The 27061-nt window shown below is 42.0% G+C and overlaps 3 protein-coding genes across 5 annotated transcripts; 1 reads left to right on the top strand and 2 right to left on the bottom strand.

Annotated features, from left to right (window-relative positions):
• The first annotated feature begins 3526 nt into the window (after window positions 1-3526).
• LOC127777160 (chaperone protein dnaJ 1, mitochondrial) lies at window positions 3527-13540 on the top strand. Of its 3 annotated transcripts, none has more exons than XM_052303700.1 (19): window positions 3527-3851; window positions 3960-3999; window positions 5247-5339; window positions 5435-5526; window positions 5971-6054; window positions 6147-6185; window positions 6392-6562; window positions 6644-6685; window positions 6769-6856; window positions 7748-7812; window positions 7901-7963; window positions 8035-8107; window positions 8646-8737; window positions 9625-9696; window positions 10190-10246; window positions 11129-11177; window positions 11256-11319; window positions 12131-12220; window positions 12506-13540. In XM_052303700.1, the coding sequence occupies exons 1-19, from the start codon at window positions 3792-3794 to the stop codon at window positions 12531-12533; spliced, it is 1362 nt and encodes a 453-aa protein (XP_052159660.1). In that variant the 5' UTR covers window positions 3527-3791; the 3' UTR covers window positions 12534-13540. The 3 variants fall into 3 exon arrangements, with proteins under 3 accessions (XP_052159660.1, XP_052159661.1, XP_052159659.1); XM_052303699.1 differs by having other exon boundaries at window positions 3529-3851; window positions 12543-13537; XM_052303701.1 differs by lacking the exon at window positions 9625-9696 and having other exon boundaries at window positions 12543-13539.
• Window positions 13541-14748: 1208 nt separating this feature from the next.
• Window positions 14749-17802, bottom strand: LOC127777954 (GEM-like protein 1). Its single transcript, XM_052304576.1, has 4 exons — window positions 17389-17802; window positions 17186-17287; window positions 15812-16083; window positions 14749-15254 (listed from the first exon to the last, which is right to left on the bottom strand). The coding sequence occupies exons 1-4, from the start codon at window positions 17690-17692 to the stop codon at window positions 15066-15068; spliced, it is 867 nt and encodes a 288-aa protein (XP_052160536.1). The 5' UTR covers window positions 17693-17802; the 3' UTR covers window positions 14749-15065.
• Window positions 17803-20676: 2874 nt separating this feature from the next.
• Window positions 20677-22310, bottom strand: LOC127778031 (SNW/SKI-interacting protein B-like). Its single transcript, XM_052304673.1, is given in 2 exon segments — window positions 20677-22214; window positions 22217-22310. Coding segments are annotated over 2 exon segments (1632 nt in total).
• Window positions 22311-27061: the final 4751 nt, after the last annotated feature.

The raw sequence follows: 27061 nt of genomic DNA, 5'->3' as shown, positions 1-27061 counted from the left end.
GAATTAGCATCCATTCTATACCAGTAAAAAAAAGGTCAGAGCATATGTTTTAAATCTTACGAAATTCGTACATTTTTATATAGTTGCTATACATTTTTATGTTACCATTCACTTGAAAAATGTCTTTTTGTTACTCCTAAATGTAGTTGAGTTTTGGTAAGAATGTATTTCATATCTATACCTATCTCTAGTATTTTTTTATAAATTTACAACACTTTTAGGTATGATTTTCACGAGTTTTCAACGCTTAGCTCGTTTTCACCGGATATGTCATCTAGTATTCCTATGAAATTCTTCGAACCGGATGCATGAACAGTGAAATATCCAAAGGAGTTGCCAATCCTACGAAAACCCTATGAAGGATCTCCTATGATGGCTCACTTGTAACAAGGATTTGCTAATTGGCGCGCGCGCCAGCTGGTGCTCCCTCTACACGTGATTTTTTTTTCGTTTTTTTTCTTTTTGTGTTTTTTTCGCTTTTCTTTTGTTTTTTTCAGATTACCTTTTCAAAATCTTTAGCTCACGTGTTTTTTCAAATGTTTTAAGTTGAAAGTTTTTAAATCTTGATTTGAAAACTTTTAAATCTTAACTTAAAAACTTTCAAATTTGGACTTGAAAGTTTTCAAATCTCGAGTTGAAAGTTTTCAATTTTTTCCTTGCAAATTGAAATTTCAAGTTGAAAATTTTTAAAGTTTGAATTGAAAGTTTTTAAAATTTGACTTCAAAATTTAAATCTTAAGTCAAAAGTTTTTAAATCTAACTTAAAAATTTTCATTTTGTTAGTAAAAAAAAATCTCAGGAAAAAAATATTTCCTAATTACTCTCATTATCGTTAACTAACAGAGTTAGTTACGTGTAACAACCCTCCCTCCAGAACCGTGTAGCCAGCCCATCCGACGGGCGGGCCCACTTACACTTTCGTCCTCGCTTCATATAAAAGGGTTAACCCGAGAGTGCTATGTTTAAAGGGACAAGATCTTATAAGTTGGTTTCACCCTTGCTAAACTAGCAGTGTGATACTAAACATGCGCATACAGCTTACATGAGCCACACATGCCTTATCCAAATTGTACCAGGATATCACATACCATATCCACAACCACCCCCGCTCTAGCGGCTACACCAAATGTTGTGCCGCCCATCGCCGTTTCAATTAGGAGTGGGCATTCAGTCTAACCGAAAATTTCGGTCTCGGTCTTCGGTCTTTCGATCTTTTCGGTCTTTGAAAAGTGAAGACCAAATTTCAGCGAAAAAATGTCAGGACCGACAAATTCGGTCTCGGTCCCGGTCCTGACCGAAATTCAACAACATTTTCATATATACAAAGAAATAATAGAAATTTTCAACACAAAAATCACAAAAAAAATTCATAAACACTTATGAGTAAAGACTCTTATTAGGTTGCATGCCTAGAAAAAGTAGGGATGTGAAAATTAGAGTTTAATCCTATTAAACATAGTAGATTGTAGGTTGTATTTTGACATTTTTTGAAATTTGGTCTTTTCAGTATATTCGGGTACCCGAGGAGACTAACCGAATTGACCGAATAAAATTCGGTCTTTCACTACCTAGGACCGAATTGATGACCAAATTTCTCGGTCTTGGTCTTTTCGGTTCGGTTTTTTTTCTGCCCACCCCTAGTTTCAACGCATCTGCGACCTTTCTCTAATCTTTATGACCAGTGAACTTTTTTCTTCCTCCATTTTACTTTCCTCACCTACCCTGAAACTATTGTCCTCAACCAATCCTACTAATCTAGCACCTGAGGTCCTGGGTTCGACTCCCCGTGGGAGCGAATTTTCCAGGATTTAACAGCGTTGTGCTTTCAGTGGTAGTCCACGTACCCGTCGACAGCGAGACGTCTGTGGTGACTTCGTTAATCTCTCCAGGATTTGCCGGGCCAGTCTTCGAAGATGCTCATAGGGGTAGGGTTTGCGTGCTTGTGTTCATAGGGGTGAGTGCACGTGCGTTGTGAGTATCTGTGTTGTACTGTGTAATTCTCAAAAAAAAAAAAATCTAGCTATCTCGTTGGAGGCGCTTTTGCAGCCGCTCGCTCTTTAGAGATTGATTGCCAACTCATAATGGAAAAACTCATTTATCTTTTTATTAGCTTATTTACCAGATTATTGAAACGAGTTATTTGTTCCACTTTTTTAAAAAAACTTTCTTCTATTGCACTTCTTAGATAACTTATTTTGAGCTATTTATTAATTTTTTTTAAATATTTAATTTACCATTATAATTAACTTAAAAAATACGTGACAATAATTCGCTTGATAATATAAATCATTTTGAGTTCAACTGGTAGTAGGGATGGCAATTTCTCTCACTTCATGTGGGGCCAGGGCCGAGGCTGCAACGGGGCCCCGAAATATTGAGCAAGAGCAACCTGCTTGCTATCAAAAGCCATGTAGCCCACTTAAATTCGTAACAAATGCAGCCCAAGTATTTGCCATTAGAAGCCCATCAAGCAAGAAGCTTATGCAGGACGTTTTGGTGCAGGTACAGGGCTTGTTCACTTTGATACCATTTTCAACCTTACCAAATTTTGACATTGCTAAATTTTGGTAAGGTTGTCAAAATTTTGGTAAGGTTGTCAAAATTTTAACAAGGTTGCCAAATTTTAGCAAGATTTCATATGTACTTAGGGCTGGTTTGGTTTGTGACCTAAATTAGCCTTACCAATTTTTGTCAATGCTAAATTTTGGCAAGTTTTAGCATGACTAATTTTAGGAAGACAAAATTGTGTTTGGATTGAAGCCAAAATAGCCTAAGTTAACTATTGAAATGAACTATTTTCTTAGACATGCCAAAATTTGGCTTCAAACCAAATAGACACTAAACACTATTGAAATTGCCAAATATTGATAAGCCGAATTTAGGCCTCAAACCAAACCAGCCCTTATTAAAATTTGGCAACGAACTAAACGTAGCCAAAATTTTAGTAACTTTGCTTAAAAAAATGATATGGTTGAAAATGACATCTAAGTGAATAGCCCCATAAACACACCAGCAAACCCTGGCCCATCACCACAGTGCATCGACGCCGGCAGCGAACAATCATGTGAGCTGAAAACAGTCCCTTGCTGGCCGCCACACGCCGCCACGCGCGATTCGCTCCCTTTCCGCCCGCTCGCCGCCCTGTGCTTAGGCCCTCTTTGTTTAGACTTATAAGCTAACTTATAAGTCCAAAAGTCTAAGCCAAAACAAACAAGCAGCTTTTTTATTTGGCTTTTTTGAAGCCATAAGCCACTCTAACACTATTAAGCCAAAAGTTAGGTTGGAGAAGCTTTTTTGGCTTATATGAGATAGATGTATGACTCCACCACTAAACTTAGGACATTAAATCCACTGGCTTATAAATCATATAAGCCAATAAGCTGACTTAAAAGTCTAGGCCAATAAGCCTAAGCCTAAATAAAGAGGGCCTTAAAGTGCTTTGGTTGGTTTCCGCCCGCCCGCCACTAGCGCCATCGGGCTTTCCCTCCATCCCGATGAAGCGATCCATACTGGGCCGCCAGCCCACCTACGCCGTTGAAACCCAAAACCTCTTTCTTCTCCCCCAATCCACGATTCCCCTCCCCTCTCTCCCGAGGCGACTAGTCGAGGCAGCTCGAGCTGCTTCTGGAATCTTCTCGAACCCTCCGCTTCTTCCGCGATCCTCCTCCTCCTCCTCGTCCTCCCACTCTCTCGCGCTCGGGACCTCTGCCCCTCGCGCTTCTTCCACGAGGCTCCACGGGCCACGGGCAAGACCAGCCGCCCGTTCGCCGCGTGCGCCGCCGCCGCCTTGGATGGGACGGCAGGGGTGGCTCCGGCTCGCGTCGAGGTCTCTCGCGCTACGCTCCGGCGAGGTGAGGCGATTTCGTCTCGTGCGATGCTTGTTTCCATTTCCCCGATTTGGTATTGGGGGGCTTTGGGAAGGTTTAGCTGTTCATTTTGATTGGAGTTTGTGCCTGCAGGTGGCTGCGCAGGGGAGCAAATGGATTCGGCATTCCACGCGTAATTTCCTTCGTCCTGATAAGCTTTGTTCTATCTCGCGTTGGTTTGGTTTTGCGGAATGATTTATCGGTTCGTTCCTCCGCCACCGCGGGCGAGCTACAGCTAACAGCTAGATCCAAATGTTCTTTTCTTTCTCTGTTTTTTCCTTTCCTCTTATGTGATTTGGGGATTTTTGACTGAAAGAGACAAATTAATGTTCAGATTGTATGTATTCTTCAATTGAACGCTAATCAACAATGCATAAAAATTGTCGGTGTGTTTCCTCTTGAACAGAAATTGGGTGGCAACAATGTGCATCTTTTCATTAAGAAAGGCAATGCTACAATAATCTGTAGAAGAATTGAAATTGAATAATGTTACAATTTTTTTCTCAGATGGGTCATGCTACATTTTATTGGCATGCAACTCTTTTGCCTAGGAGAATTGATTTGTCAACAAAGTGGTGAAAAAAATTCTGAATAGGGGCATTCTAGTCTTTATACACTTAGTTCAGATAATGAGCCTATCAACAATCAGGACATAAATTGGCAAATTATTCAACCAACAGATTCTTTAGATAGTTCCATAATCTATAAGTTGATTATAATCTATAATCTGTATAATCATAAGCTGTCCCAAAAGGGGCCATAAACTGATTTTCTGCTGTCGATGTGTCTGTTTGGGATTTAGCACATAATTCTTTAATCTCTACTTGCAAATGTTGTTCGAGGTTCAATCTTATGGATCCGTAAGATGGTGACAAAGGCACATGATTTTAAGGTTGTTGTTTGCATTATTCAGGTTCTATTTAGACTATATGTGACTTCTTTCTTCTTAACTTGTGGTGAACAGTGAACTTGACTACATGGCTGCAGAATAATAGCTTCCGTATCGTACAATACATTTTAGGAAAATGTGTTGGTGATATTGATTACTATTGGGATGTTAATGTAGTATGGGATTAGAGAATAATTTGATATGCTATGAGGACTATCTCATGAGTCGTTCTCCAGAAAGAGAATTAAGATTTTTTGTCTCTGCAGGGGTACGATGCTGATTTAAATCAAACATATCGTCTATTGGCTAAATTGAGGCCATGGGAATTGAACTGTTTCAAATAGTGTGGTTTATGTAATCAAGTTGATGTTGTTTGTAAACATAATCCTGTAAAATTCATGTGTTCCAAATGGGCCCTGTCTTTTTTTTCCTCCTGTCATTCTCTGCTCGTTAACACTTCCCACTTTTTTTTGTTTCATCTGGCGATGCAGCTTGCAGCTCCAGTGGCATCTATATTGGTGATAAATGCTATGGACGGTTCATGTTGACATCATTTACATTGAGCAGGTCTTTTCATGCTACAGGTTGCTGTCCTGGTGTTACATGAATCTCGGTAATCATATTATCTTGTTATTTCAAACACAAAGGCCAATCAAGCATTTTCTGTCGCATCTGCCAGGTCAACACAGTTCACCAGAGAAAGACTATTACAAGATTCTTGGTGTTCCTAAAGATGCTTCGCAGGAAGAAATCAAGAGGGCTTTTCATTCAGTGAGTGTCACATTATAGTTCTCTTTAAGTCCACAAGGCTTGCTCAGTTTTTTTTTTGGCATGGGCATGAGCATTTCATAAAGTTAATATAATTTCTCAGGTGGTAATATTTTCCATTTCTAGCATTCATGTGTGTTGCAGTTTACTTTGGAGGAAAAAACACATTGCCGTGTTATTTTCGTCTGTCTCTGTGAAAAATCAAAGTATTGTCTTGAGTTGTTTCTGATGTATATCTTGTTGATCACACCAACAATCAGTCCAACAGCTTAAAACCATTTCTTTTATTATACAGAAAATGCCGCCATACCTCCATAGGTAGATGTTTTAAGAAGTGGTTTCAGACTAGGATTAAGATAAGATAAACTAGATGCACTGGTAGTTGACTTGCGTTAGATTTTGATGATGTTCTACTTGAATTAATTACAGATTACTACTTGTATGTAGCTTGCAAAAAGGTACCATCCAGACACAAACAGGGGGAATACTGCTGCAAAAAGGACATTTCAGGAAATAAGAGATGCATACGAGGCAAGTAAGTTACCACATCTATTTTGCTTTGTAATGTTTTAATCTTTGTGCCAAATTAACAGTATCATAAGTTTGATAATGCTGGACTCTAGACATTGCGCGACCCTTCGAAGAGAGAGCAGTATGATATGGTAATAAATCCCTACCTGCTGTACGCTATTTCTTTATCATCTTCCCCTTTTTTAGGGAATGTGGTATCTTTGGAAATACATCATTTGATAAACATCTCAAGTTAATAGTTTATGGACCATTGTTTTGCAAGATCTTTAAATAGCATGTTAATATTTGAGGTCTGGTAGTATGTCCGTGAAGTTCATGGTCTGTTGTAATACTGCAGCTATTTTATAGAGGGTCGGAGACAAATTCCTCAAAGAGTGGGATGGATTTTGATGGGGCCTATCAAGATCCATTTTCAGGATTCCACAAGCAGGGTCATAATCCCTTTGCAGAATTCTACAGACAAAACAATGGTCCTTTTTCCAGTAAATTTTACAAAATATTCTCCGAGGTGACTCTTTTTCCTTCCATATTTTTCCATTTTTTACTTAAATAGCTCACAATGGAGTGCAACGCTTCTCTTTGTATTCAGGTTTTTGAGCATGATGTAGATGCACATGCCAACGATATTGAGGTTCATCCTAAGGCTTATGCTTCTTTTACTATGTAACCTTTTTTTTAGTCATTGAAACTAATTTCATGGCTTTACTTTCATAGGTAGAGGTGAATCTTTCCTTTAGAGATGCTGTTAAAGGATGCATGAAGCAAGTCTCCTTCAGTGCAAAAAATCTTTGCGACTCATGTGGTGTGCATTTATCCTGGAACAGTTTTTCTTATTTATATTGCACGTACTATGAAGCAAGTTTCAAATCGTCGCAAGTCATGTTTCTAATAAATGCTTGATGCATAAGTTATTTTGCTGTAAACCTCGAAGAAACTTACTGACTGGTAGTGTCCATGTATCTCATCTATCTAGATAGTTTGTCTGAGCATTCAGTCCTGTGGAAAAGGCACTAGTTTAAGCGGTACCATTAGTTAGATTAGCTGTTTTCTGTAGCTTAAGCAAATGGGAAATCCTATTCCATTAGATTTTCCTTCAGTTATCATGCCACATGATATCACAAATATGGTACCATCAATGATGCTCATGTAATTTCTCCCTCCAACTACTGCCAAGCATGTTCTGGGGTGTCAGTTGTATCTGAGTTAATAATTATTGGGTATGACTGGTAGTATAGGATATGTCAGCATTTTATATGATCGCTTATGAAACTACTACCATGTACTTTTGCAAAATTTACTTAAAGCTTTTCTAAAAATCAATAACTGAATCTAGATCATGTCCTAGTGTCGTAAATAAGGTGAGCAGACAATACCTTTTTTTTAATATATATATATATATATAAATAACTTTAAATGCTTGATTTTTTTAGAGTATGCAGGAGAATATATGCTTGTTTTTTATGATGACTTGCTGAATAAATACACTACACAAAGCTTTAAGGTTGATTGCCCTGATCTAGCATATACTGCCATATGTACGGTCGTCCACTAGTTCTCATTTGGCATGCATTGCCCTTTCTTTTTGACCCGATCTAGCATATACTGTAATATATACAGTAGTCCACTAGTTCTCATTTGCCATGCATTGTCCTTTGTTTTTGAGTAAAGCTCTCATGGTATTGTTTGATGTCAGATGGGAGAGGGTACTTGGCCAATGCAAAGATGTATGTTTGCCCTTCATGTAGAGGTGCAGGAAGAGTGAGTATTTGCTTTTATATTCAATTTTCCCTTTCTAACATGAATGCTGGATATGCTTTCTAAACATATCCACTGGTGGTTTGTGCAGGTTTCCATTCACCCATTCACATCCATTTGTACTTCTTGCAGAGGCTTTGGGAAAGTAATTAAGGTAAGGGTTCTGCGAGTAACATGTCAGATTTTTCTTTTTTTACCCTATCTCATTTGTGACTATTTTCACAGGATTACTGCCTGACATGCAAAGGTTCAGGGGTGGTAGATGGCATGAAATATGTAAATGTGACCATTCCAGCAGGTGCTGTGCAGCTAACCTTAAATTATCGTTGTTAGCCAGCTCCTTTCCCTGAAACGGCTACAATTGTCAAAATGATTTACATTTTTGCTATTCCACTTAAAAAAACTTCAAATAAATTTCACAAAACCCCAGGTTTGCGGGTATGCATAACACGACTTTTACCAGTCATTGTAGCTATATTACAGACACACGTCAGGCTAACACATGCCAAAACCTAGCTCTATTACTGCGCCTTATCCACATATATTGCACATGCATTCTCGTGAAAAATGTAAAATCTAAGTTAGCTTGCATATATATTGCTCCATCTCTTTGCGTTGACAGGTTCATTCAAGGAACATCTGGCATCTGGGCTGCTATGTTGTCATTCTAGTTTCTAGTTTTTTCTTTTCTCAATTGTAAAAAGGATGTTGCTTCCTAGTTTGCTAAGGTTGTTTTGAAACTCTTTATAGGTATGACATGTTGCTTACAATTAAACTTAAGTTGAGACTGTGAATTGTGTTTTCATGTTAATTAGTCCTTGTTTCACTCAACATAGGGGTTGATTCTGGCGATACAATTCATGTACCAGAGGCTGGACATAGTGGTGGACGTGGAACCCTACCTGGAAGTTTGTACATTAAGCTTCAAGTGAGAATACACCTACATGAATGCTTGACCTTTTTTTTTATGAACTTACAAGTTCTGTGAATATATTGGTGCACATAGTTATTTATTATTGCTGACATAAGCCTTATTTGACTTGTCAATGTTAAAAGTTTGTTGCTTAGTACTGAGGTGCTAATGAGGATAAGGAAGATAGGAAAACATGAGGATTACAATATTTCGATTTGTCTTGGCGTATTTGAAGTTTAGAATGAAAATAATATATTAATCAGTTTAAACAATTGTGCTTGTAGATTTTACTCGTTCCATTTTTGTTCGTTACTATGTTGAAGGAAAAGAACAATATTTTCTATAAATATTGTAGCAAAGTCATGAAATCATGCATTAGCTGAGATGATTCATAGGTATAGAGAGTCTTGCATTTCTATGTAAGCACCTTAAGTCCTTAACATGGTTTTCATGATTTTTGCTGCAAATTACGGGGTCCTGGCTCTCACTATGTAGCTTGTTATGGATTAGTTTGCATGTATATGTATTAGGACAGACTAGTTTCCATCCTTTGGTTCATCCAAATATGTGCGTTAAAGAATCTATGACTCTGACCAAAATATAATGGCCACTTGTTGCACTATAGGATTCCTCATCTTTATGCAAGTTTGACACCATGGGACTTCATAAGTCTCTCTATGTTGTTTCATTGTCTTCCAGTCATGGTCATGTTCTCTGTTATTCCGGATGACCCTCCAAGTAGTTTGTTTTGCCGTTTATCCTGGTTAGTTAGATCTATGTAGTATAAATACATGCAATGTACTGGCTTGTGCCATGTGTGAGCAGTACGCTATTAGCCTCAGCTTATCTCAATTCTCAAGCAACCCAGCTGCTGATTCTTCCATGAACTATGTATATCATAGGTAGCAAGTGATCCAGTGTTTGTTCGTGATGGTGCTGATATCCATGTAGACAAAAAGATTAGCTTCACACAGGTAGTAACAAATATTCCTTCTGTTATTAATATTTAATATAGAGTAAGCATTTGTAAGAAATACACTACTTTTCAGGAATATTTTCCTACTGCTAACATATGTACTTCGTAGCTTGCTTCCCTCCTAATATAGACTGCAAGTTATGCGAATCATCATTCTAATTACAATTCAAGAAAAATCTAGTCCATTCAGGCAATAAAAACTCTCCATTTTTCACTATAAATACTATCTTGAGAGATGTAGAAGCCTTCAGAGGTTGACGATGCTGTCTTGGTGAACCTATAGAGGTGGTGAAATCAGATGTGATAGTTTGTTAGATTTGGGGAACACTATTATTGTGATTATTCTCTGTTGAAAACTCTTGTATCAAACTGCACTTGATGAATATCTGTGCCTCTGTGGAGGCCCTTCGAATTTGTGCTATTAATTAATGGTGATTGTGAATTGTGATGATATTGTTGCTTATTGTTTTCTTCCTTGAAAAAAATGACAGGCAATGCTTGGTGGAAAAGTTGAAGTGCCGACTTTAGATGGCACAGCAGAAGTTAAGGTAACAAATTAGCAATCCTCATATACTACTACTAAAGATTAGGCACTTCTGTCATAGTAACATTTTATATAATTTTGACTATTTGCTAATCTTGTCTATATACATGTACACACGTATAAAGAACTAGTAGGATAAAAAACACCATCCTTCAATTTAAGGGCTCGAAGTTCCAACTGTAAACCCTAAAATGGAACATAGATGTTACAATCTCTCCTTATTGAGATATAAATATATAAAGAGAGAGATGATGAGAGAGAAGGATATAAACGGCTTATTTTTGGTTGGGGGCTGGTTATACCGGTTGACATAATTGATGGATTAGATACTAGAACTTTACAGTTGTATAACAAATACAACTATTGTAGTTTTCCATAAAGACCTTGATATTGTATAACAAATACGACAGGAAAAGGTCCATCTTTTGTCCCTTAACTCTCATCAGAGTTAAATTTTCACCCTAAACTTCTATATTTTTAAGTTTCACCCTTCAAATGCTAAACTGGTGCAAATTGCGTTCATAGTAGTTTTTCTTAAATAGCTTTGTTTTATGTGGCTTCGCGCCATTACTTTTCGTTTTTCTTTTGCGAAACAGATCATTAGTTAGCACATATCATCCACATCATCCTATTTGGAAAAAGTTAAGACATGAAGTCTTGAGCGACCAAAGTTGGACTTTCTTCATTACATATTGTATTTACAAACCTAGCCATGCAATGTTTCATAGAATGTATCCCTTTTTATATTTATAATGCCCGGTAACTTGGCCTGACTTTATGGAAGCATCAAGCATGTCTCCATGTTACCATAAATTTCATGAGATGGTGTGTTTGAAGTGTGAATTTTCGTATTTTGCGTAGTTGATATCTGGTGAATTTTTTTCAGATACCCAAAGGAGTTCAACCAGGGCAGGTTATAGTTTTAAGGGGTAAAGGTAAATTATGCAATTATTAATTAAATCTAAGACCAGAGTGTGTTCCTAGCAAAGTGCTAAATATATTACTATTGTCAGGATTGCCCAACCAGGCTGGGTATCTTGGGGACCAACATGTCCGATTTCGAATACATTTTCCCTCGTAAGTTGTTTGTCCTTTTCGTGTTACCTGTTTCTGTTTTGCAACATAAGGATGCACCCTATGATCAAGTTACTTGATATGCTGGCATTCCATTTCCTCTTATCACATATTTGTTTTTGAAGTAAACCGTGCAGTAGTCCCTTTCGGACTGCACTTCATACAGCATGCAAAAATTTGCACCAACTATAGAAAGAAATGTTGGCTACAAGGATGACAAGGAAGAGGACCAAAAATGCTATGGGTGCAATAACCCGTAGATGTTCTGCAGAACTGGTTTTGGTAACCTAAAGCTGGACCAGTCTAATAGGATGGGTTAAACTGGTCAGGGGAACTTGGTCTCTGAGTTAAGTTTGACCTTTTATAGGACATAGTGTTGAATTATGATTGGATCGCACAGATCTCTTTTTTAAGCATTTAGGCTAACTGGTTGGCACTTGGCACGTGGAACTCATATGGTATGCCTAGAGGTCCTGAACTCTAGAAAAGATAGTCCCAAGAGGTGTACTGGGTTCCTGCTGTTGTTGATAATCCCAAACATGGGGGCAACTAGTCAGTGCATGAAATTTTACAGATAACAGCGTCAGCATCTCATACTTCATTTTGATTTACGCTGAGCTGACGTTTAATATTCTATGACCTTTTGACCTTACTTTTGCTCCATTGTGGATAAATCTCAAGTCATCAATACCTTTCTATTCAATTTGGTTCATCTAAAGGGATTTACACTGGTCTTTCGCAATTTCATCTAAAGAGATTTACACAGTGCATCACACTTCAATTTGATTTCTGATCAACACAATTTAATCTGCAGAATGGTTAATGAACGTCAACGTGCCCTGTTAGAAGAATTTGCAGTAGAGGAAGCCACGAAGGAACAGAGTTCCTTTTCAGCTGGAAACTGGTAAGCAACCCTCACATCATTATGTGAACCTATATTGGAATAGAATGGTAATCGCAGGATCAATCGTTGAAAGATGCATGATTTATTAATGTCCATCTATTGATCAATTTATTCACTTGAAGAAAATGTAACGATCAATGTGTTTGCTTTATTCTGGTCTTTTTAGTTTGTTGGACCTGGCAAGCAAGCGATTCACCTGACCTACCGAATTTTCATTGCTAATATTTGTTGTTTTTATTTACTGCTTGCATCGTCTGGTAGTAATAAAGATGAAATTTCAAACAGGCTTTACCAGCAGCTGTCTACTGGTTGATACTTACAGGTGGGAGCTAGTTGAAAATATGAAGGGGCAAACTTTCTTGCTCGGGCTTGGCTTCCTCGTACTGGTTCACCTGCTACTGACCAAGACTGTGAACTAGGCTTCACAAGGAACATCTGGCGACATCACATCGTATAAATTCTCTGGAGATTTAAAACCTGGACATCGGTCATCATGATTATTCAGCTGCAGGGATCCGTGATTTTGGAGGCGCAGGGCAGAAGATTGCTCGTTCCATTGGAAGAGATACTCATACTAGTTTGAATTTTGATTCCCATTACAGTCGAATCACAAGCTGTACGGAGTTTTATTTTGTGATGCTCCAATAATGGGAGAATAATGGGATGCTAGGTTTCAATTCCTAGTTTTTGCTGTGTTTTTTGTTTTTACCAGCATATAATTTGGGTGCTTAATAGGGAGGATAGCTACAACCAGCAGAAAGTGACTTTTTCCTACGCCCGTGCTGCGTGGAGTGTTGTCTTGTAAATTCATGCTGTCATGTAGGAGTAGGTCTTCATGGAGGCCTAAAAACTCAGCCAAAAATGGCCCACATATTGAATGTTACGTTGTACAAGTTTGATCTTGAATTTTGCATGGCAGATGAGAAGAGCATGCTCTTATTCAAATTCCTTAGTATCAACAAATTTCAAACTCGAGTTTCTGTTGTGTCATCCTTTCAAAAAAAATTCTAAGTTTGACTAGTGGATTTGGCAACTACTCCATTTCTCTGTTTTAAAATAAATCAATCTAGCATATGAAGGGATATATTACTTGATGGTACAACAAAAAATTTGAACTAAGTACCATGAGAATCTAGACAGCAAATTTGAACATTAGTACAATGAGAATCTAGACAGATACTTCATCCGTCCCAAAAAAAACTTAACTAATAGAGTATGAATTTTATCTAAAAAACCAACTTCTATCATTCTACTTACGCTCAGTTACTGCTCAGTCCCTAAAACGAGAAGTTTTATCCCTTCAATATTCTTTACCTATATATCTCTCTTATTACCTTTTTTTAATGATTATGGACATTTCAGTCATTCTTCATCTCTATTTTTTTTAATGATTATGGATATTTCAGTCATTCTTCATCTCTATTTTTTTGTCTTGAGATACTAGGATTGGCTTTTTTATGGGACAGAGGGAGTATGTCTTACTTTTTTTTAATGATTATGGACATTTCAGTCATTCTTCATCTCTATTTTTTTGTCTTGAGATACTAGGATTGGCTTTTTTATGGGACAGAGGGAGTATGTCTTACTTTTTTTTTAATGATTATGGACATTTCAGTCATTCTTCATCTCTATTTTTTTAATGATTATGGACATTTCAGTCATTTTTCATCTCTTTTTTTTTGTTTTGAGATACTAGGATTGGCTTTTTTTATGGAACAGAGGGAGTATGTCTCATTTAATATTAGTTTATTTTGTATAAAGAGAGAACTCCCTCCATCCCATAAAAAACCAACCTAGTATTAGATGTGGCATATTCTAGTACTAAAAATTTAGACATATCACTATTAAATTCGTTGTAAGAAGACGTTGACCACCGTACGCCATGGCCCCGCCGCATGACATCTGTGCCACTCGTCGTCTGTCCAGGCGCTGCGCCTCTCCAGACATCGGTGCATCGCAGGACCGAGGGCTCCTGCCTCCTGGACTTTTTGAGAGGGAACCACCCAATTGTATAGTGGGGACGAAAACTTTTTTTTTTAGGGGAAATCAGGATTTCCATTACTATGACACTGCTAAATCATCAGCAACCAGGTACATGATTTGTGCCGGAATAGGAGCCAAAACAGGGGCCTCCGCCGGATCGCAGACACTACCCATAGCTGCCAGTTCATGAGCTACTCTGTTATATAGCCGAGGTACATGACTAACACTCCAGGAAATGAAATTCAGGCGCAGTAAGGATTGAAGCTCTGCCACCAGGAACGACACGTCGCTCAGCTCGAAATCGTTTGTGTAGACCGCTTGGATCACAGCCGTCGCGTCTGTCTCAATCATCACCCACCCTATTCCCATCTCCACTGCTGCCTGGACTCCCTGTAAGCATGCAATAAGCTCACCATGGAGAGGATGCATCAGATTATTCACTCTCCCCCGGTAAGCAGCCACCACATCACCATCCGCATCACGGAGAACTTTGGCTGTATATACATGTATAGTTCTTTTTTTTTTTTTTTTTGGGGAGAGATTCGTTCCCATAAACATCCATCCGATACTGCCACATTTTCAAGTGTTGATAATAAAAGCATTCAAAATGGACAGCTCCAGTGTTTTCCCATACATCCCATCATTACAACACGCGGAAGACCACAACAAAAAGAACACATTTCGAACACGTATAGAAGCTAGTGAGTGTATCGTCTCAAATGGCTCCGAAGCACACAGCCACGAAGGATCTGAAACAGGAGACACTCAGAAGCGAAGGAATCGATCGCGGAAATAGAGATGCCCCCCCAGGATTGCTACACAGGATCAGGATGACTCTCGACTGAAACTTCTGCTTTGGTATCTACGGTTGCATCTCGCGGGCACTATTCATGGCTTCTTGGAGGCTAGACACGGCTTTGTCATACATCAGAAAACCCATGAACCAGAACTCGTGGCCTTCAACTGAAACAACCTGAATATACTTTTCAGCAGGGTTTACTTTGCTCACTGAAGGATTAGCCGCTCTTAGCTGGTGCAGAGGAATGACCACCTGTTTATCCAAAAAGAACATATGAGATAAATATGGACGATGCCCCTACGTTTAGAAGTATTTAAACATCAAATTGGATCAAGCTCGTTTTGCCCTTTGATCCAAAAAAAAAAAAGGATCAAGCTGCTACTACAAAAGTTATGAACTACTAGGTATTAGTATGTAGCAAAAAGCATCACCAAGCTACAGGAATGACTATAAGCATTATGAACATGCCAGATTCAACTGGTAGCTATCTAGGCAAAAATTCTGTTCTTCAGGAGTAGAAGTGTTCATAAATGAGCCATGCTTGAAAAGTAATGGAACTTTGATTCTCTAATTTTGTTCCATCTTTCCATGGTGCAAAATTAAGAGCTGATAACTGTTCTTATCATGCTAACTATCCAACAGTAAACTACAGTTCACGGTTCACAAAATAAAGGAATAATCAAACACACAATCATGGGACTTAGGCATAAACTAAGCATGTAAAATTAAAAGAAAAGGTGAAGCATGGAAATAAGATGAAGGTCTCATAAGCACTGCATAGAGTCTACAAGGAAATGAACAATTCTTGCCTTGTAGTAACTCCATTCAGTTTTATTTCCAGCTTTGTAAGAGAGAGGATTGTCGCTGCAGAATGCAATTTTAGCTGTAGAAATGTACATGACTCCCATGACAGGACCAGCAGATGTTGATAGATAGCATGCATAAGATATTTTCAGCTGCTCCTCAGGAAGAATCTCAAAAGTTTGCCTGAATATTTTTTCATAGCCACCTTCTGCTAAGACTTTAGTTCCTTGAGCAAGCCGTCCCATAGCAGCTTCAGTAAAACTAGGTCCAGTCTTGACTGATTAAGAGGCAAAGAGTGTAGTCAGACATCTAGTAGATATTCTACATCTGTGCAAAAATATAGTTCATGTAATATCCTGCATAGCACCGGGTTGACCATGTACAAAATAACGTTTGGGTCTCTCAGCCTTTTGCATAAGAAAAGTGAATTATTCGCAGACTGCCCATCATTTGACCACAATAACTATTCTAAAGTAATTAAAGTGTGAAAATTGTTCATGGGGCAGATGATCATTGCTTTGAAGGATAATTCACCCAAATGTGTGACTTCTTTGGATGTTCATCTATATGCACAGTTGATATTTACAAGGTTTGCTAGTTCAAGGACAAGTTGGCATAAGAATTTATACCTGGCTCCCTACCCCACTGGCTCCTAGGAGCCAGCTATTTAGCCCTAACCAGTTATCATCAGTATTTTGCAAAATTATTATCATTCTTCCTAAGAGGTTCATCGTATATTATAATTGCAAGAGAACAACAGCATAGACATGCATTTGCTGGTTTGTATAGAAAAACTGGGCGGTCAAGTCTCTAATTATTAATGCTGTCATGATCATTCAATCAGTTCAAATTCACACGGAAAACAAACAATGGAATTAACCAAACAGAAGGGACACAAAACAAGTTTCTTCATCACTAACTCTCCAAGATCAATTCGTCCTACTACACAATTACCAGTTCCTTTGGATATTCAATTATTTGAGAAAGATGAAGAACGTCGTTAGCAGAACAAAGCTTTCTGGGGAACTGAGCACAGCACTGAAGCTTTAAAAACAACTTACAAAACATGCCCGTAAAATAGAGGGTATAAAGCATAGAAAGCTACGCCAAATGTTTTCACAAGCTTCAAAAGATGCTGATACTTCCAAACCAATTTCTATAACCATCATCTAACTGTTGAAGGAATCTACCTTAAGTTTTCACTTTCCAACTTTATCTACTCCCACATTCCTTCCTTCGATCATTACAAAGCCAAAAGAGCCTAGTGCCTACGCGCCGCAATCCGTGGACCTCAAGAAATGAATCTTGCAAACAATGGAACAAAAAAAAGCTAGGCTCCGGTAAAATTGGGAGAGCTGAAGTGGGCTCAGAGATCTCACAGTGCTGCCACGTGTCCCGGCTGAGGCTCTCGACCATCTTGGTCGTCTCCCCCACCGACTTCCCCCACCTGGACAGCGTCTCCTTCATGGCCTCCACCGCGCCTGCGGGCTCACAAAGCACCAGAGCAAAGATCAGAACCGAAACAATCCCCCCTTCCTGAGACAGCATCAGAACGAACCCCAGCGGCGGCGTTAAGCGTTACCCTTGGAGGACGAGGAGGCGGGGCCGCGGGAGACGTACTGGCTGGACTCGGCGGCCTCGGCGGTGGCGGCCGCCACATAGGTGGGCGACTCCGACGTCAGCTTCTCGCTCCACGTGACGGTCTTCTGCCCCTGCGGCTGCGCGGGGGGAGGCGGATCGGCGGTGGCGGCGGCCACGGCGACGGGGGGCGGCGGCGGCGGAGGGGAGGAGGGGTCGGAGGCGGCGGGGGGGTCGTTGGATCTGGGCACCGCGGGCGCCTCGGCGGCGGTGGCGGCGGCCGGCGGAATCTCGGCGGGCGTCTGCATCTGGGCCGCCTCCTCCTCTCCCCGACTCCGCGCGAGGAAACCGAGGAGAAAATGGGTCGCGCGTTTCGGGTCGGAGCGGAGTGGAGGCGTGGCGATGGGCTGGAGTGGTGGTGGTGGTCGGGGTCAAACCTTTTGTCTTTGTTGGTGGGTAAGGAGTAGTGCAGTAGAGGGAGAGGGCGGGTCGCACGCGATTCCGCAACCGCAACGGCCAAAGTAGGGGATTTCGGGTCGTCGGCGCACCGCAGCTTCCAATGGAAGGATGCGTAGACGACGTGGCACGTGGCCACGTGGGTAGCAAAATTGGGCTGCATGGGCCAAAATCCCGGTCCGTTTCTTGGGAGTAAATAAGTCCATATTGCCTCCCTAATGTAGGTAGAATTTGAAGCCATGCTTGGGGGAGCTTAAGATTATAAGAATCTATTGGTTGGTAGCCAGCTTCTGAGAATCTGGAGAAGTTCGATTTTTCAGTTTCTGGGTTCTAGTTCATTTTCTGGATTCTACAACTACAAATTCTTAGAATCTATGTGACAATTTGCACTGTTTAGGGAGCTGAAGATTTTGGGAGAAGCTGCAGCAGCTAGAAGCTCCCCAAAGAAGCCCTCAAGTCACCCTTAGCCGCTATATTGCCGTCTTCAATTAAACCAGTGTTTTTTAAGGTATATAACGTGTAAGGCTGAGTTTCCAACTCACTTTTCTTGTTTTTCGTGTGCATGATTTTCAAACTACTAAACGGTGTTTTTTTAAAAAAAAACTAACTTTTACAAGAAAGTTGCTTAAGAAAATCATATTTGTAAAATCAAAGTGTTTTTATTCTTATTCTGTGATGAACAATTGGCATCTGCAATTATTGGTTTTGATATTTGGAGATTATTGGCGAAGTGGTTTTTGAGATGATTGGATTTACAGGTGTTATACAGATACTGCTGTGATTTGGGTCCGGTCAGGCTGAGCAGTGGTTGTCGGTCAGACCGGTGTGTATCGCGCGGTCAGATCAGCTTAGCCCTCGATCTGACCGGCCGACTCTGTGTCGGTTTCGGGTTGTTTGTTCGGATATCCGTGATTATTTCGTGTTTCTGGCTTTTAGACGGATACTATACGTATGTAATACTGTTGTTTGCTAACAATGAGTCAAGTTGGAGATAGCTTGGTCTCGGAATATGGTTTCTTTGTTTGATTCATGTGTAGGTAACTTGATGCCTCGGGAGAGTATTGCCGGTGATGGATTGGGAGTCGACTTGGGGATAAGGCGATGTCCGTGACAGTTAGATATCATGCAGGATACTTAGGCTAGAGTTCAATACACGTGGTTGGTGAAGATTTCATATGGCATACGATGGAGGTATTGTGTGCGTATGGGATGTGGAGTCGAATTTAAAAGGAGTCCAAATTTGGTATGATTAGAGTTTGTAAAGTTTGTTTCTTGTACGGGAAGGTTTCCTACGTGGATTAGGACTTCTTGTATAAGTTCGGTTCGTGGCTTTAGGCTGCCTACCTCATGTATAAATAAAGATGGAGCGTGAGGCTTCCCGGTATCGCTTTTGAGAGCATTGTGTTGAGAGTTGAGTTAGGGTTTTGAGTTTAGTCGAGATTTTCGTGAGGAGTGCTGTTGTTGCACTCTGCAAACACAGAGAGAAGTAATAAAGTTGTCATCAACTTTGAGAGTTCTTTGATTTGTGTTTGTTCGGGTTCGGCGGTCTAACCAGCGAGATACTGGCGGTCAGACCGGCGACATCACGGCGGTCAGACTGGCGGCATACCTATGGTCAGACCGGCGGCGACTACAGCAGCATCTGCTGATCTTGACGGTCCAACCGGACGATCTACTCCGGTAAGACTGACGGCTTCCAGACGGTCAGACCGGCAGGACTACTTCGGTCAGACCACGATCCATCGAATTTGAGGGTAACTTTTATTTCCGCTAAAAGTTTTAGTTTTTGGGTACACCAACTATTCACCCCCCCTCTAGTTGGCTTAGTTCTTGTGTTTCGATCCTACAATATTAATTCATTTTAAAAAACAGATACTTCCTCCGTTTCATATTATAAGACTTTCTAGCATTGCTCATATTCATATAAATATTAATTAATCTAGACATATATGTGTGCCTAGATTCATTAACATCTATATGAATGTGGGCAATATTAGAAAGTCTTATAACATAAAACGGAGGTAGTACTTGATTAATCATGAGCTAATAGGTCACTCCACTTTACGTGCGGGAGTAATTAGGGTGTGTTTTGTTGCTCGAATGCCGGGAGTAATTAGAGTGTGTTTTGTTGCTCGAATGCCCTCAGCCTGGCTCGTATGCCTCATCCAGGCTGGGTTTAGCCTGGTTAGAATGATGCAATGGGAGTTGTTTGGTTGTATACATTAGATGAGCCCGGCTCCTAACACCAGGGAAAGAACACCGCCTAAGGCTGTGTTTAGTTCCACGTCAAAATTGGAAGTTTAAAGAAATTGAAACGATGTGATGGAAATATTGAATGTTTAAAGAAAAACGTTGGAATCTAAACAGGCCTTAAGTGGCATTATAGTCCACGCTGGTTTGGTCCACCTACACTGCATTCTGCAACGCCTAGTTGGCCTGCATCAACCAGCAGGAAGGAAAGCCCGACTGACTTGAGGTGGTCCGCATCCTCGTTTCTCAGGTTCTGAAGACCCTTGATGCAGATAGAGATTATATACAACTAAAATTAACCTTGAACGTATCTGACTGTAATGGTGACAATTCATTCCACGAGTATTGAGAGTTCATGTATTGCATTATTTGTGCTGCTTTCTAGTTATATCTAACGTACGTCTTAGTGTTTATTAACCGCCATTGAGAATTGAGATATGTAGAGAACCCAAACGAGAAAATCTGAAGGCAATTTATTAACTGATAATTCACCCTTGGCCATATGAGAAAATTCACAAACAAAACGAAATACAAAGAAGATGAGATCAAAGTTCTTGCTTACAAGGACAGTATACCATCTTGTTGGTCACTGATGCTTCCCCTTCTTCATCTGAGTCAAGAACTGATCAAGGTGGAACGGATCCTCCTCCATCTCCGGCCCGTCAAACTCGACGGGCCTCTCCCTCTTGCCGGCGGCCACGCTCGCCGGAGCTCCGGTGAACGCCTTGTCGGGCACGAACCTGCGTGTCTTGGCAATCTTCCCGAGGTGCTCGTCGGCGTCGCCGTAGGCGTCAGGGTCCTCCTCGCCGTGCTTGCTCGGCTTGTAGAGCGTCGACAGCGCCGGCTGCGCCGCGAAGAGCCTCCCGGAGTAGACGTTGTACTGGTCGTCGCCGGCGAACCCGGAGCCCATTCCCTTCTCCTGGTTGAACAGCCGCTGGTCGTAGGTGACCTCGCCGCCGCCGCCGCCGGTGTTCGCCATGCCCAGGGCGATCCTCTCGCTGACGTCGCGGTCCCTGTCCCGGGTGGCCGCGCTCTTCTTGCTCGCCGCGGCGGCGGCGGCCCTCGCCTCGAGCCGCCTCTCGCGCCTCCGCTCCTCGCGTATCGCGTGGCGCTCTGCTGCCGCCTTCGACCGCTCGCTCGGCGCCGGAGGAGCGGCGCCGAGCATCTCCGCGCGCGCCTTCGTCGCGAGCTGGAGGAGATGCTGCTCGGCCTTCTCCTTCTCCCTCATCTTCATCTCGGTGTGTACCTTGGCGCGCGTCTCGACGGCCTCCCGGGCCTTCTGCTCGGCGGCGTACAGCGCCTCGGCGAGCGCGGCGAAGGCGTCGCTCACCTGGACGTCGTGCAGGCCGCGGCCGTCCAACGCCGCACGCTTGTCGAGCGGGATGGAGTAGCCCTTGGGGTTCTTCCAGCTCGAGATGCTGGGCGGCACCTTCCAGTCGTCGTGGTCCTTCTGCGACGGTGGCCGCGGCGGCGAGCGCAGCACTGGCACCGGCGGCGACCCGGCGGGGGCGGGCACTCGCTTGTGCTTGAACTTGGGCGGCTCGAGCGGGTCCTGCTGGGTCTCCCCCATCCGGATGATCCTCTCCGCCGCGCCGGAGTTGAACGCCGATGTCTGCCGCGCGGGCGTGTACTTGATGAATTCCGGGTCGTGGTTGCTGGCCAGGGTGTTCGACGGCTGCACGGCGGAGAGGCGTTTCTCGACGATCGCACGCAGCGCGGCGCTCGTCCGCGCCGTGGTCTCCTCCACGGCCGCCTGCTCGTCATCGTCGGCGTCGGCGGCGGCGGCGTTGATCTTGGGCAAGACGTCGCCGGGGCTGGAGTACACGGTCTTCCCGGCGTTCTCCCCCTGTCTCACGACGGCGTCGAACTCGACGCGGCCGCCGCTCCCATCGACGGTGAGGCTGAGCACGCCGCCGGAAGACCCCCGCTGCTCCCCGTCGCCGTCGCCGCCGCGGCGGCCCATGTCGAGCGGGTACTGCGCGACGTGGACCTCGGGGAAGGCGCCGCCGTCGCCGAAGTCCTCCTTCCTCCGAGGCGCGAGCGCCGATCGCCTCCCGTAGGGCGGCACGGGATTCACCGCCCTCGACGACCTCGGCGCGTCCCCTCCGCCGCCGCCGCCGCCGTCCGCTCCTTGAACCACTCGTCCTCGGTGTGGTCGTGCGACGGCGGCGCGCCGCCGCAGCCGCCGCCGTGCGAGGGGTCAGGCAGCCGGAGAACCATCACGAATCACGAGGCAAATCAATCCACTACGACCGGAGATGCGCGTGTGGGTGATGGACGTCCGGGGCCCGCCTCGGCCTCGACGTCTTGTAGGCGATCGAGACGCCGACTCCGTCACCGACTCGAGCTCCGAATTCTTCGTGGCGTTGGACCCGCTCGCGCCTGTGTCAGCGGCCCATGCAGGCCCAATCATATGGGCTGCACGTAAGTAGTAATCTGGCCTACTCTAATCCGTTCCGGCCCAACAGCATGGGCCGCACATAAGTTGCAGTCTATTCTGGCCTAGAATATTTTAAGTCCCTCAATAAAATGGAAACAATTTTGATCCATCGAGGGAATGTTCTCATGTTTTTTTTTTCATGTCCCTCAAATGGTCATGAAAAAATTTAAAAACATTAGAGAAGATGTATTAACATGTGATATATTACTCCACAAACATGCAAGTTCAAATTCAATCTCTACATCTCACAACGAAAAAAACAAATTAAACAAATTAAACTATAGCTAGTTAACGCATATTCACAGTAATTTTTTTTCGTTGCGAAATATAGAAGTTGAATTTGAACTTGCATGTTTGTGGAGTGATATATTACATGTTAATATATCTTTTTAATTTTTTTCATAACTATTTAAGTGACATGCAAACAACGAGGGGACATCTCCTCGAGGGATCATAATCCACTCTCCTTAATATAGGTCCAATTTCCTATAGTTAGGTCTAGAGTATGCATACTACTCCCTCTGTCCCAAAATATAATAATCTAGTATCGGATGAGACATGACTATTATAAATCTGAATATGAATATGTCCAGATTCGCATTCTAAGATATATCACATCCAGTATTAAATTACTAATATGTACAATGAGTAGAGATCAATTTGATTTGGAAGAATGCATGCAGCGTTAGTGCGTTACCGACCTACTGGAAACAGGATAGGTCTTTTGAGCTGTAATAGAACTTTTGAGCTGTAATCTTGTAACTAGAAACCACTTTACAGGGTGAATTGGTATCCCTCGACGTAGTCTGTATCTGCCATCGCCCTGGCGCAATTGGCCTGGCAGCTGGCCAGCTGCCGGTTGAGGAGGAAGGATAGAGGGAATGACAAGGAGAGACAGGATGATATGTGAGTACCACGTAATGATTCTGTCAAGTGGATTAGGTCAATAAATAACATCAGCAAATACGTCTCTAAAATTAAATTGCACCGATTAATACGTCTCGAAAATTAAATTGTACCGATTTTAGTAATTAGATGTTTAGATATTCGATATTGCGATCAAATGATACGCATCAGATTGTATAGTAATTAAAGTGGACTTTATTCCTTCTAGCCTATCCATGATGGACCGCGCGCGTACGTGTACTAGATCGCTCGATTTTCCCTTCTTTCTTCTTGCGAATAAAATTTAAACACCGGATGCTGTCATGCTCGCTTCCTTCTTCCCGCCACAGAAACATTGGGAGAAAATTCCAATTCCCATGGTCCCTGAACCCCCAAAACAAAACAGATCGTAAACTCACATGCAAATCTCGCCGCCGCGGCGTCGCCGACCGGAGGAGCTTTGTCGTCTGTATCTTCTCCGGTGGTCATGACTCATGCGTGCGTACGCACGCTACGACGGTGGGGGGCCCTGGGCCGCGGCTACGCCATGGTCGCGGCGAGCTGGAGATGGAGAAATTTTTTTTTTTTTTGCCTCCCGGCCTCCGAACAGCTTCAGATCTGTTCTTTTGCTATCATTGTTCTTCGCTCGTCCGGATGCCCGCCGCTTCCGACCGAGGAATCCTCGGCTCCTTGCAGCGGTCCACGGAAACTGGTGATGATAGACGGTAATTAATTCAGCCTCCGGTGTACGAGGGCCAGGGCCACCGGTAGATCGATCGCAACACGCATCGACACAGGTATTTCTCGCGATTTTAGTACAACTAATGACTGTTTTTTCACCGGTTTTTCACGTACTCTGCTTTCGTTGCCGCAGATTGAGAGAAATGATTCTACATGGTTCTACATCGATTTTCGGCATAATGTTTTTCACGCACACATTTTTCGAACTACTACACCGTACTCCCTCCGTCAAAAAATAAACCAACTTCTAGATTTAAAATTTGTCAAATAAAAAAATCTAACTTCTACCTTCTCATCTACAATCGGTTTGAAAATCGATAAGTTTTATCTCTTCAATACCCCTCATCTACCAACCCATCGATATAACTTTGCTATTAATTAGGAGTATTTTGGTCTTTTGTCTCTCCCCTAAATTCACCTTGGGAAGCTATGGTTGAATATTTTGTGGGACAGAGGGAGTTTGCTTTTTCAAAGAATCTAATCTAATATAAAAATTGTTTTAAAAAACATATTAAAAATAATCATTTTATTAATTGTATGCTAATGGTTCACCAATCTACTCCTATCAACCACGTATATGTTATCACTATGTTATAAGTGGCCAACTTATCGTCTCATTGGGTTAACTAACGATTTGCCCAGCGAATTAGATGGAGCTCAATAAACATTTCAGTAAAATTGAAGGTGTCAATGTATGAAGAGGTGAAACGAAATTAAAGAAATTAAGGGCATGTTCACTTTAATGTCATTTTCAACCATATCATTTTTTAAAAGTAAAGTTGTCAAAAAAAATCTATGTTTAATTTGTTGCCAAATTTAGTAAATACATAAAAAAAATCCTGTTAAAATTTTGGTAATATTATCATCTTGCTAAAATTTTAACATTACTAAATTTGGTAAGGTTTATTTTAGCAACAATCTGAATGGTAAGATTTATTTTAGCTACAATCCGAACAGGGCTAACTCGAGGTGGTTAATCAAGTTTCACGTACTGCTGCAGCAAAGGGCACCGCTGTTGCGTGCATAATTGCACGCGCTGCAAGATCTAAGAGGCCGTTCAGCTACAGGTCAAGCGCATATGTCACGTCCACTAAGATCCACAGGGCCAGACAAAATCCTCACCTGACAGCGACACCGTAAACCTGTCCTCCGCCGCCCCCGTCCATCGGACGGCGGCCACCACCGCCGCCGCCGCCGCCTCGTCGCCATCATCATCGTCGTCTCCAAGAAACTGAAATCCCATTAGCCTCAATTCCATTAGTGTTCTTTTATGGTAGCGTGATTGAATATTAGCAGTGACGGAGCCTGAAACAATAAAATTCATTAGTTGGTGAAGGGTGCCAATAATGCTAATCTTCTAAAATTTCAAGAAGAAAAACAGTAAAGATAATATGTTTTTTTTTTTGCTAAATTTGAGATAGGCCAGGCCGAAACTGATTGGTGCAGGTAACTCAGTAAGCCGAACAATAGCTTCGGTATTTCGCCTTTACAGAGTGCCACAGAAGAATTGGAATCAACTGTGTGAGGGCTGGATTGTAGAGGGATGGAGCAGCTGCTGAGCATTTTCCTGAGGGTGCTGAGCAAATTATTGCCTTCTGCAAGTCTTTGCCATTTGTTTGGAGTGGCAAGCATCAGCAGAAGCAGCAGCATTTGCTTGCGTACAGACTGACAGACAAATGCTGGGCTAAAGGTGCAGACGTGGTGAATTATTATTAGCATGCATACATCTGGTCGTTGGATCGGCCAGTGTGTGATGGGATGCTACTATCTGAATTCTGAAAGATTGAGATAGATAAGCTCTGAATGGCAGGCAACGCCTCTCACTGCCTTGCCTGGTACAGTGGTATTACATGAACTGATTACTTGATGAGTCGCCAGCAAGATCATAAGCTGGAGGACTAACGGTTTTGGCTGCTCGACAGCCCAATCAGGGGCATTTCAGTTCTTTGTTTTGCATGTTTATTTACAAAGATTATCAAGTGCAGCAGCTTAGTACGTTTTTATTACTGTACTATGCATCTGAATGATCCATGTGCATTACTACTGTGCTAGGCACTGTTAAATCTTCAGAAAAGGAAAAGGAGAGAGATGCCTCTGCAGACTGCAATTAAGCAGCCAAATTCCAATCTCGTAAGGCTCCAAGAAAGAATCTGAGAATTTTCTCGTCTGCTTGAAACAGAGACCCTTCGAGATCAGCTCTGCAAAAGATTAGTGAAACTGTCATGCCGACAGTGCAGCGTCAGAAAATGTTACCGCTAACTTTACTACAGGCCGAAGAGCATGTTATTCAGTTACTGGCAGTGGCAGATACTCCTATCAGAATGCTGGATCTGAAATTACTTCTGCCGCGCCAAATCACCAGTGGTTTGACTTACCCAGAAGACTGGCATCAAGTGGACTAATAGCTAATTAGCAGAGTAGCAGGTGATCACTAACCCATTACCCATAGCAGCATGTTCAATTTAGGTAAAATTTGCAATGTCTTTTTTTTTTAATAATGGAGAGATAAACTGTTTGAAAACGGTAGTAGGGACGAAGCTCTGATTATAATTGAGATGTAGCAGCAAATCTGGGATCTCGAGTATTATCTTCTTAACTTTCGCAAGTTGTTGCTTGCTGCCCAGAAGGCCAGAACAATGCCATCAAGTGGCCTTGCAGCACAGTAGCAGAACTGTGTGGTGCCACTGTACCATCCTAGAAGATGACCAAGAGTTTTACCCATAGAAGAATGCCCAATATTTTTTATTTTTTTCTAAGGACTTGTTCAGTTCATTTCCAAAAAAACAAAAAAAACTTGCAATTTGTTAGTAAAGCTAAATTTTGGCAAGATCAAGAAAGATATGAAGGTGATGTTTAGTTCGACACAGTACCAAATTTTAGTATAGTTTTATGAGCATAAGTTTTT

This window comes from Oryza glaberrima, chromosome 6 (genome assembly GCF_000147395.1).
Source record: "Oryza glaberrima chromosome 6, OglaRS2, whole genome shotgun sequence".
Classification (NCBI taxonomy): domain Eukaryota; kingdom Viridiplantae; phylum Streptophyta; class Magnoliopsida; order Poales; family Poaceae; genus Oryza; species Oryza glaberrima.
Note: the sequence above shows the minus strand (reverse complement) of the source record. Positions and strands in the feature narration are given on the sequence as shown.

Excerpts from the sequence above, each read along its gene's own strand:
- LOC127777160 (XM_052303699.1), top strand. The coding sequence starts at position 3,792 with ATGGGACGGCAGGGGTGGCTCCGGCTCGCGTCGAGGTCTCTCGCGCTA. Across the intron at positions 3,852-3,959 it reads TCGCGCTACGCTCCGGCGAG|GTGGCTGCGCAGGGGAGCAA; the intron begins GTGAGGCGATTT and ends TTGTGCCTGCAG. Across the intron at positions 7,813-7,900 it reads CATGTAGAGGTGCAGGAAGA|GTTTCCATTCACCCATTCAC; the intron begins GTGAGTATTTGC and ends TGGTTTGTGCAG.
- LOC127777954 (XM_052304576.1), bottom strand. The coding sequence starts at position 17,692 with ATGCAGACGCCCGCCGAGATTCCGCCGGCCGCCGCCACCGCCGCCGAG. Across the intron at positions 16,084-17,185 it reads CCGGGACACGTGGCAGCACT|TCAAGACTGGACCTAGTTTT; the intron begins GTGAGATCTCTG and ends CCTCTTAATCAG. Across the intron at positions 15,255-15,811 it reads CTGAATGGAGTTACTACAAG|GTGGTCATTCCTCTGCACCA; the intron begins GCAAGAATTGTT and ends TTGGATAAACAG.